The sequence below is a fragment of the Parasteatoda tepidariorum genome, chromosome 8 (genome assembly GCF_043381705.1).
Source record: "Parasteatoda tepidariorum isolate YZ-2023 chromosome 8, CAS_Ptep_4.0, whole genome shotgun sequence".
NCBI classification, from domain to species: domain Eukaryota; kingdom Metazoa; phylum Arthropoda; class Arachnida; order Araneae; family Theridiidae; genus Parasteatoda; species Parasteatoda tepidariorum.
Window position 1 is genome coordinate 73,809,410 of NC_092211.1, and position 11,925 is coordinate 73,821,334.

General features: G+C 24.7%; 1 protein-coding gene across 1 annotated transcript in view; it reads left to right on the forward strand.

Annotated features, from left to right (window-relative positions):
* LOC107448610 (small G protein signaling modulator 3 homolog) overlaps positions 1-11,925 on the forward strand; it is a 42,787-nt gene that overhangs the window by 20,961 nt on the left and 9,901 nt on the right. The window contains exons 9-13 of the mRNA XM_043048912.2: positions 4,101-4,246; positions 5,995-6,222; positions 7,120-7,305; positions 8,875-9,030; positions 10,398-10,502. Of these exons, the coding sequence (XP_042904846.1) occupies positions 4,101-4,246; positions 5,995-6,222; positions 7,120-7,305; positions 8,875-9,030; positions 10,398-10,502 (821 nt within the window). The remainder of the gene's footprint in view (positions 1-4,100; positions 4,247-5,994; positions 6,223-7,119; positions 7,306-8,874; positions 9,031-10,397; positions 10,503-11,925) is intronic.

An 11,925-nucleotide genomic window follows, 5' to 3' on the forward strand; every position in this document is an offset into this window, starting at 1 on the left:
TTTCATCTCAAACAATTTTTTAAGTGGAATGAATTATATAAAATTTGTTTTTTAAGATAATGCTCTTAGCAAGTTTTACAGGCCGTAGCATTTTTTCATTAAAATATTCAGGCAGATTACTTTTTTTTACTGAAATGGAGATTTCTAAAACAACTGAACTATTTAAACTTACCATATTCCTACTTGCCTTTCTGTTTTATTTCATTTTAAATGTTAAATTTGTAGTTAAATAAATGTTTTTTTTTAATTGACTGTATTTAAATTTTATAATGTAAATTTTTTCTCAGCTGATTTTGTTATTGCAAATGAAAATAATAATTTCCTTTACCTGAAAAGGTTATTTAAAAAAATGATGTCTAAAAAATTAAATTGGAACTGAGTTTTAGTTAAATAGAGCACAACTGTATAAAATATTTAAAATAGTATGTTTGCTTTTTCTAATATATTATTTAAAATGATTTGCACTTTTCTATGATTTTCAAATTATTTTGTTTTATTAAAGAAATTAGTTTACCCAATTAACTAGCCAATCTGAATTGACTAATTTACAACTATTGATTTTTTAAAAGCTTCATATAACAATTTTTATACATTGGAACCTGTAAAAGTGACCATCTGGGTAAAGTGAGCACCTGAGTAAGGTGACCATTTTCTTCAAGTTTTATTTAAAGAGTCTTCATAAAGTGACCACCTTTATATAGTGACCATTTGACTTGGTCCCGAGGGAGGTCAATTTAGACAGGTTCCACTGTATTTTGTTACAGAAATTTTCTTCCTTTTTTAGTTTTTTTAGTTTTCATTTTTATTTCAAGGATTACATAATTTAATCCATATATTTTCATTTAACTATTCTTTTTTTTATGTCTAATGAAGCTAACTTAAACAAATTTGTTTTTAGTTGAAATGTAAATAAATTATGTAAAATAAAATCCACACTAATATTTGCAGAACTCTCTTTGATTACCCTCCATTGGTCTCTCACACTGTTTGCTAGTGTTGTCCACACAAAAATTCTTTTAAGAATCTGGGATTTGTTTTTCTACGAAGGCTCTATTGTTCTTTTTCAAGTTACATTAGGAATGTTAAAAATCAAAGTAAGTGCTTTAGGCATTTAAATTTTAATTTATAATTGTTTAAATTTTATTATATATATTATTATGTGTTTATATTTTATTTAAGACTTGTTTATTTGATCTTGTTATGAAGTAAGTGAAGTTATATTCTAATGACAAGTTCTTTGTTAAATTCATGCATGAAGTTCTGCCAATTTTTGCCAAAATTTGGGACTTTGAAATTCAGAAGATTTCCAACTTTTATATCAAAGAATTTTTTTTTTTCGTGCAACGAAGGATACACCATGTGAGATAGTTGAATACTCACTTAAAAATTGCCCAAATGTCTTGTAGTTATCTTTATAACTAGGCAAGAAGGAAAAGGTTTGATTTCTTAAATATTAGAATTATATTTTTCCTATCTAATACTTATAACATGCACAGTATTAACTAATTTTATTAAAATAAAAATACATTTTGTTATTTACATTTATCCTCAATTTATTTTTGGAAAAATGAGCATGGTTATAGTTGTATCAAAGCAAAAAAATAAGTGAAAAATGTAAGAAGTTATGCATTATTAAAATAAGTACTAGTTTTTAGATAATTTTGTACTATCTGCTAATTATTTTGGTGAACTAATGTGAAAACTTTTTTATACATATTTTCTAACGATTTAAAAAATTGCGAAATAAAATTCTAAACACCATTTCTTTTCTTTTGGTATACATTCATCCTTTTTAAAATGTAACATCCCTAAACCTGAAATTCTGGCTAGGCTCATGTTGTAAAACACTATTTATTTGTGTATTATTCTAATTGTTTTTAATCAGAGATATTAATTCATTTCTCATAGGTAACAATTACAAATTTCTATATAATGGATGTACTTGCTAGTATTTATCTACTAATTGCGTTCTGAAAAAAAACTATAAACTTATTTATTTCAAAGTATTTTTGCTTCAAAATTTATTGGAAAATCTTTCACAAAATTAAGAAAAAAGTACAGTAGGGAACCAATTATCTGGAACAATCGGGACCATCGCTATTCCGGATAACTGATTTTTCCGGTTTTCTGAATTGCTACAAAAAGCCGTTTTTTTTATTGTTAAACCCAGAGATGGGCATTTGTCATACAGAGTAATGAATAAAGAATGATGAATAATAATTCAAAATCTGAATAATGAATGATGAATAAAGATTTATTCATTAGTCAGAAATATTTTGAATAAAGAATAAATCATTTATTATTCGTTATTCAGTATCCTTTATTCATTAGTCAAGAATAACTGAATAATTTCACTGGTCAACAAAAATGGACACGGAATACTCTAATTGACTACGATTATGGCAACTACAAATAAAGCGTTAATCCTTTTCAAGTATATTTATATGCATGTTTTTTTGCATATTTGTGAAAAATTTACTTTTGTCTAACATAATGCATACTTTTGAGAAATGGTTACATGGCAAAAAAGGGTTTAATTTTTGAAGTTAAAATTTTATTTAAAAATTTAAAATAATATTATCGTTTGCTTTCAAAAACTATAAAAAATTGCGTTTTATAGATTTTAGAACAAAATTTCAAAATGAACTTAAGTAACTAAACTGTTATAAACCTACNAAAGTATAAATAGAATAAAACTTAAAACTCTGTTTTATATTTCTATTTATTCTATTTCTATTCTGTTTATTCTATTTATACTTTATTATTATTATTTTATTATTTACTTGTTATTATTTTTTTCAAGCTTAAATTATAAAATAACAGCTGTTTAACCAAATACTTTACGTATGGTTTTCTACATTTCTTTAGCAATAATTCTTTATTAATTTAACAACATTAGGATTAATATTTTTAGACCTTACTGCAGTTCTGAGAAAGAGCTTTGTTATAAATTAAGAATTCAAACGTTTAAAATTTTCATCCCTTCAACTATTAGATATTTAGTACAGCATATTTTAATAGTTTATAAATTAAGTAAAAGCAATTTTCAAGCTTTATAAATATATATTAAATTCAGTTCATAATCAAAATCATTATTTGAAAACTAATTTTATCCAGTTCTTCTCGATTGATAATTTGCTTCTGCTTGTGAAGTGAGTTTTAAAAATTCCTTATTTCTATTAACATTTATTTCTCTAAGTTCTAATACTATTTCTAAGAAGTGTAATTAAAGTTTCATCTCAAATAATCTTTTAAAGAATTTTAAGTGGAATTATATAAAATTTGTTTTTTAAGATAATGCTCTTAGCAAGTTTTACAGGTCGTAGCATTTTTTCATTAAAATATTCAGGCAGTTTACTTTTTTTACAGAAGATTACTTTTTTTAAAGGATTTCTAAAACTAGTCAACTTTTTAAACTTACCATATTCTTACTTGCCTTTCTGTTTTATTTTATTTTAAATGTAAAATTTGTTGTTAAATAATTATGTTTTTTTTTAAATTAATGACTGTATTTAAGAATTTTGTTATAATAAAGTTAATACAGAGAACAAATGGATTTAAAGTTTTCAGTGTAAATTTTTGCCCAGCTGATTTTGTTATTACAAATGAAAATAATAATTTCTATTGCCTTAAAAAGTTATTTAAAAAAGTGTTGTCTGATAAATTAAATTAGAACTAAGTTTTAGTTAAATAGAGCACAACTGTATGAAATATTTAAAATAGTTTGTTTGTTTTTTCTAATATATTATTTAAAATGATTTGCACTTTTCTATGATTTTCAAATTATTTTGTTTTATTAAGGAAATTAGCAAAGAAGGATTATAAACTAAGGTTTCCCCAATTGACTGGCCAATCTGAATTAGCTCATTTATAACTATTGAATTTTTTAAAGCTTGATTTAAAAAATTTATATTTTGTTATCCAAATTTCTTCCTTTTTTGTTATTTTAGTTTTCATTTTTATTTTAAGGATTAAATAATTTATCAATGCATTTCCATTTAACTATTCTTTTTTTTATGTCTAATGAAGTTAAATTAAACAAATTTCTTTTAGGTGAACTTTAAGTATATTATGTATATAAAATCCACTAATTTTTGCAGAACTCTCTTTGATTACCCTCCATTGGTCCCTCACACTGTTTGCTAGCGTTGTCCACACAAAAATTCTTTTAAGAATCTGGGATTTGTTTTTCTACGAAGGCTCTATTGTTCTTTTTCAAGTTACGTTAGGAATGTTAAAAATCAAAGTAAGTGCTTTAGGCATTTAGATTTTATTTTATAATTGTATAACTTTTATTATATATATTATTATGTGTTTATATTTTATTTAAGTCTTGTTTATTTGGTCTTGTTATGAAGTAAATGTTATATTATATTTTAATGTAAAGTTCTTTGTTAAATTCAAGCATGAAGTTCTGCCAATTTTTAGCGAAATTTGGGACTTACTAAAATTTAGAAGATTTCCGACTTTTATTTCAAAGAAATTATTTTCAATACTTTTTTGTACAATGAAGGATACACTATGTGAGATAGTTGAATACTGGCTTAAAATTTCCCAAATCTCTTATAGTTATCTTTATATCTAGGCAAGAAGGAAAAAGTTTGATTTCTAAAATATTAAAATGTTATTTTTCCTATCTAATTCTTATAAGATACATAGTATTAACTAATTTTATGAAGATAAAACAACATTTTGTTATTTATATTCATCCTCAATTTATTTTTTGAAAAAATGAGCATGCTTATAGTTTCAAAGCAAAAAATAAATGAATAATGTATGAAGTTATGCATTATTAAAATAAGTACTAGTTTTTAGATAATTTTGTACTATCTGCTATATATTTTGCTATATTTTGCATCACGCATATTTCTTAAAGATTGAAAAAATTTTGAGATAAAATTCTAAGCATCATTTTTATTCTTTTAGTTTACATTCATCTTTTTTAAAATGTAACATCACTAAACCTGAAATTCTGGCTAGGCTCATGTTGTAAAACACCATCGATTTGTGTATTATTCTAAATATTTTTATCACTTATGAGATATTAATTCATTTCACATAGGTAACAATCACAAATTGCTATATAATACACGTACTTGCTAGTATTTATTTACTAGTGACTAATTGTGCTCTGAAATCTATTAACTTGTTTCTTTCAAAGTACTTTAGCTTCAAAATTGATTGGAATTGAAACTCTTTCACTAAATTAAAAAAAGTACGTTCTTTAATTATTAATTTTTACATAATCTTTAAACAAATATACTTTAATGCATAACAAATCTAGATTTTTTTAGGGCTTTTAATTTTTTTTCTTAGAAAAACTTATTTGTTATTTTACAGTTCTTCACAATGTTATACATATCTTTTTTTGTTTGTAACATATATTTGTACTATTTACAAATAATAAAAAAACATTCTGTATTTTGTTACTGAGAAAAACCAAAATTTAATTTAACATTAGATAGAAAAAAGGAACAGAACTATATTGCTTCCTTAAAATCCCTACATTCCATAAAATGTTTTCATCTTGATAATTTCAACAACTGAATGAGACATTTTCTTCTTTATTATTAAATGTGTGCCCCTCTAATAATATTTAAAGTAAATGCTTTGATATTTATATTCTTTGATTTTTATATTTCAGATACTAGTTTTTAATATACTAAACCCATTATGTACTGTGGACAAATTTAAACTTTGTTTTGTGTGCTGAATATTTAGGATAATAAAAAATTACTAGTACTAACAAAATTAAATACAAAAAAACTGAAAATGCAACTATTATTTTACTACCTATTAACTAGTCTTGGTTTCAAGTATTTTACCATATAAAGAAATTTGCATTATAATTTTTAGATGAATGTAAATTTTAGTTTATATGTTTACTTCAAGTTAATAAGTAGTTTAATCTAAATTTATTTTTAAATGGAAAGCTCTGTATTTTTTATTAAATGAGTATTCTTGTAGGTATAATTTTGCTATTTAAATTTTTAGGAATGTGATCTCAGAACATTAGAAAATTCTGCTCAAATATTCAATGCTCTGTCCGACATACCTGGTGAAATTGAAGATGTTGACAAGCTCTTTGAGGTATCATTTGACCTTGCAGGCTCCTTGACTGACATGACGCTTGAAACTCATAGACGAAAACACCTAGCATATTTAATGGCTGATCAAGGTGCCCTGCTTAATCCTGAAAATGCGAGGAATCTTCCAAAACAGGTAAGTGGAGTTATATATTTTTCTCATTAGTCATGACAAATTTCTTATTTTTTTATTTGAAAAAATGCTGAAATAAGTTGTTTTAATTATCTATTATTTATAAAAAAAACTATTTCTGTAATTTTCTTATTATAGTGTTAATTATAATTATTATTATTATAGTCATATTAATTATAATTATTATTATTATAGTCATATTAATTATAATCATTATTATTCATCAATATTATATAATTTAATATTTTTTCCCTTTCCCTGAACTAATTTCTGAAAATAATAGCAATGATTAAATTCTAGCATTACCTTTAGCTTGAGTTATTACTATAAATAATGATTTTTTACTCAGCATTTCACTCTGAATATTATAAGTTTAAGTACAGTTTAATTGATTTGTAGTAAACATTTGGATGGCTTTCAATTAAGTTTAATAAATGTAATCAAACGTGTAGTTTCTCAGTATTTTTACTTGAATCAGTTATTATTTATGAGTGTTTTCAGTATTTTTATGTTTTAATTTTTATTGAATTGACATTGTATAACGAATTGACATTGTTTACCGAATTGACATTGTATTTTTTATTTCAATGTTTTTTAAGTTTAGTCACATGTCTGTGGAGTTGTTAAGTTTCACTGCTCTTCTTGAGTAAAATTACTTATTTGTCTCTTATTTCACTTCATTGTTCTAGATAAAATAAAAAAATTTTAATAATAATTTTTTTTTTTAATTAGATTCTAAAAAATTCTTTTTTTTTTCTTCAAATTTTTAGCATAGTATTTTTACTTAATAGAATTGTTGTTTCGAAATATTTATTATTTAATTTAAAAAATGCTCTTAAAACTAGTACTCATCATATATTAGATTGTATGGCTGATGATTATAAATGTTTAAAATTGTAGCATCTTAATCGGAGGCAATTGAAACGGTCAAAATCTATGCTACAACTAATAATCTTTGGTGATGGTGAAACAGAAGAAGATATTCGAAGTAAAAATGTTCGACAGACGGAAATTCTGGTGGATTTAAGAGAAGCTATTTTGCAAGTAGCTCGTCATTTTCAATCTGTAGATCCTAAGATTAAAGTGGTATACTATTTTTTTTCTTAATCTATTATATTATACTCTTTTATTTTATATAAGATTTAGGGAAAAATCTATTGCAAAATGCTTCTTGCATGAAGTGTTTACTTTTCAAAAAAAAAATAAACCTAAAAAGTAATGAATTTTTTCAAGTATGCCAAAAGAGAACTTGAATTTTGATTTTAAGAAAAATTACGTCATGGCTATAGAGTTGGCGCCAAGAAAAATTGCTAGATTCTGACTTGAAATTTAGTTGGAAATTAGGTCTCACAGTTTATAATTAGTTTAGTATTATAAAAATTATTTAGACAAATATTTATGGGAACAATATATATTTTAAATTAATATTGTGACATCGTTTAAATTATAACATATTACAAAATTACATTGTAACGTTTAGNTAGATTGCATGGCTGATGATTATAAATGTTTAAAATTGTAGCATCTTAATCGGAGGCAATTGAAACGGTCAAAATCTATGCTACAACTAATAATCTTTGGTGATGGTGAAACAGAAGAAGATATTCGAAGTAAAAATGTTCGACAGACAGAAATTCTGGTGGATTTAAGAGAAGCTATTTTGCAAGTAGCTCGTCATTTTCAATCTGTAGATCCTAAGATTAAAGTGGTATACTATTTTTTTTCTTAATCTATTATATTATACTCTTTTGTTTTATATAATATAAGATTTGGGGAAAAATCTATTGCAAAATGCTTGTTGTGTGAAGTGTTTACTTTTTTTAAAAAAGTAAACCTAAAAAGTAATAAATTTAAGTATGGAAAAGAAAATTTGAATTTTGATTTCAAAAAAATTGCATCAATGCTATAGAGTCAGTGCCAGAAAAATTGCTAAATTCTGACCTAAAAATTAGTTGGAAATTAGGTCTGACAGTTTATAATTATTTTAGTGTTATAAAAATGATTTAGACAAATATTTATGGGAACAATACATATTTTAAATTAATATTATGGCATTGTTAAAGTTATAACATACTACAAAATTACATTGTAACATTTATTAAAATAAAAAATTAAAAAAAACTAATTACTCATTATATAAAATTAGTTATGATGTAATTTAAAATGTAATGTTAAACAAAATATTTTTAATTAGAATTGCACATAAATAAATCGAAATTCAAATTTACATTTACTTATTAAGAATATTAATCTAAGTTTAGGATTTATTTAAGGTTTTAAAAGGGCATAAGTTAAGTCATAGACAAGCTCTCAGAAAAATCCTGAGTCTAGTATTTCAAGTACCAACACCACTGCTCTCAATTGCATTAATATTAAAATTTTTATCAATGTGGGGAAAATATTATTTCTAAATGTATGATTATACATCATTACTTCATGTTTTTTTTTGTACAGTTTTTGTTTCTTCTTCTCCTGGAGTTTTACTGTGTGTGTTTTAACTCCATTACTGTTTCTAGCATCTAATAACTGTAAACAAAGTGACCGTGGTAAACATTTTATTTTACACCTTGAATGTGTTTTTAATGTTCGAATATTAATTAATGTTTTCAATGTTTTGCACTTATTTTTATTGAGGTTTGTTTATTATTTTACCAGAATCTTACTGCTGATTACAGTATGGACGGCCATGCTAGAGATCAAGAAATATTTGCCAATGTTGCTCGAAATAGAAGAAGGCGTGCTAAGGCTTGTCTTGACTTTGAAAGACATGATGATGATGAATTAGGTTTTAGAAAAAATGATATTATAACTGTAAGTTGTTTTTATTTTATTTTCTGTATGTATATATTTATCATCAATTTAAGGAATTATAGTTTTCATTTTATTGAAATCCAGATAATTAACAGATTTTAACATCATACTTACTGTAAAAACCAATGACTGAGTTTATATATTGAACACATTTATTGAAATAAAAGTTTATGGTTTATATGAATTACCCGTGGCAGAATCGCAGTTACAAAGCGACATTGTCTCAGAACGTTAGAGTTCTTGCAGAAAGATTTTTCTTTTTAAAAGTTAAAAAAGAAATTGCTTATCTTTTCTACAGAAATTTACACGTAATATTGGAATCATGCATTTAAATAATCACTTTTTGACTCGCTCAATTTACGCCAATAGTATCGTAAATCAATGTAATCCCATGCAGCATGAAAGGGCAAATAAACGTTAAAAATCCGTTCGTCCGTTATAAGGTTTTGGGCTTACGTTAAAATTACGTTAATTTCACGNGCGCAATGAGAAATGTTTTTCAAAATGCGAGAAATTCACGAATTTTGAAATTGGCTTGTAGAATGAGCGAATTTCTCGCGGTAATCATTTTTTAATGCGAGAAAAGAAAAAAATATGCGAGAATCTCGCGTTCTCGCTCTGTAGTGAAAACACTGCATGAAAAATTTGAATTGTGCATTGGATTATTTACTTTTTAAGGCAATAATTATATCGAATTTTTGGCAGTTATTGCTATTGATTTCTCTATAGTTTTTAAATCTGATATATTTATACGATATTATTTATTACAACTTAATCTCAAAACCGAGCACGTGTTTGAGGAATCTGATTAGCGTGAATTAGTTTCAAAAATTATTACATGTTCAAGTAAAAAGTTTTTTTTGTAAACACAGCTTTTTTGTTATTTTAAATTAGTAGCATATATGTTTGTTATCATTAAAAGTATAATGCAGAAATATATTAGTGCTAGAGAATTTTGTCGCAGATAGCTCAAAAACATTTTCTCACAGGGTTGAATTGTATTGTTAGATAAAAAAAACTGATAAATCATGCAGACCAAATGCAGTGGGAATAGCCCACAAGTTTTTAAAAATGATAAATATTTTATTTTGAAGCATTTTTTCATTGGGCATTGTTTTATATATTTTTTCAAAATAATTATTACTGAATATAAGAATTATGGTGTATGCCAAAACCATTAACTGGATTGTTCAAAAATATATCAGCTGAAATAACATATTCATCTCAGAAGTTAATATGATGTGAAATCCAGCTGGGCTAACCATTTGTTTTAAACTATTAAACTTTTATTAATTTACTCCCCTTTAGTTTATTTTTATTCTAACTTTTATTGTGTTTTATTTATTTATTTATTTTTATTTGATTAGATTATTAGTCAAAAAGATGAGCACTGCTGGATAGGAGAATTAAACGGGCTCAGAGGCTGGTTTCCTGCAAAATTTGTAGAACTTCTGGATGAAAGAAGCAAGCAGGTAAAAACTTAATGTGAAATTTTATATGGACTTTAATTTAAATGTGTTTAACATTCTATTTATACTACATATTTCTTGATTTAGTATGTGTAGTTTTGTATAAACATGTAATGTTAAATTAAAATCCTTTGTGTAATAGGCTGCAAAACATAAAAATTTAAAATATTAAAAAGGAACAATATGGTAGCAAGTTGCGTTTTTAATTTTTTGTCAGTCAAGCTGTGTTTAAATTTTTTTTCCCCTCATATAACTGAAAAGAGAAACAAAACACAATAAAAGTAAGTCCAGTTGTCAGTTACATCCCATTTTAATGAGTTATATGAGAAAAATAAAAAAACCTACTATGTAATTTTTTCAATACAAACTTTTTCTACATCATATATAAAAAAAACCTATGAGCTGCTTTTCTTGGTCTGTAAAAAAATCTATCATACATTCATTTGAAAATTATTTCAAAACTCTAAATTAGAGTATATGATGTCTCCGTCATTGTTCTAAATTAGAATATGTGATGTTTCCGTCATCCTGGTTAATTATTTAGTTTTTTTCTCAGTACAGACTTTATCCTAAATTCTAGATTTTATAAGCAATAAACTTTGTATTCTCCATAGTTATAAACTTTTTAGAATGCTGTTAAGGGTATTTTAGCAATCTTTTAAAGTAAATCTGATCAGAAATATTAGATTTTTAAAACTATTTCAGGGAAAAATTTGTTTGAGTAGTACTATATTTTGAATAATTGTATTTTCAGTTTCCTTTCCACTCATTTCATTAAAATGCATTTTTTCTTTAATACTTCATTAATATCTTATAATTTTGTACCTTTTGTTCAGAATATTATCTGCTAAAGGGTTTGATAAAATGTCAGATTATTAATTATCATTATTATAATTCAGGTGTTTAGCAATAAGTACACTCTTTTTTTTCCATCTAGACAAATATTTCATTTATTTCTTATCTTGCTTTTTATATTTTTTCCCTAGCAAGAAGTATCTAAGAAAAAATTTATTTATTTCTAATGCCAAGTCAAGTCAAATTTCTTATTTATTATTAGTAGTTTATTTTAAATAATTAAGTTGTTTAATATTTTTAATATANATAGTGAGCATTATCAGCTTGTTCAATTAAGATTCATGCCCTAAAAACATGATAATATTTAATTTAAACTGGCTCAACATATAGCGCTTTTAAAAACGGAAACAATAACCAGAGTGAGCATTATCAGATTGTTCAATTAAGATTCATGCCCTGAAAACATGATAATATTTAATTTAAACTCAATTAGAAATTAATTAGGCTGGCCTTCTCCATGACTATAAATAAGTCACAAGGTCAGACTTTTGAGAAAATCAGTTTTATATTGACTAAACAAGTTTTTAGTCATGGACAACTTTATGTTGGCCTGTTAAGAGTCGTTGTCTAG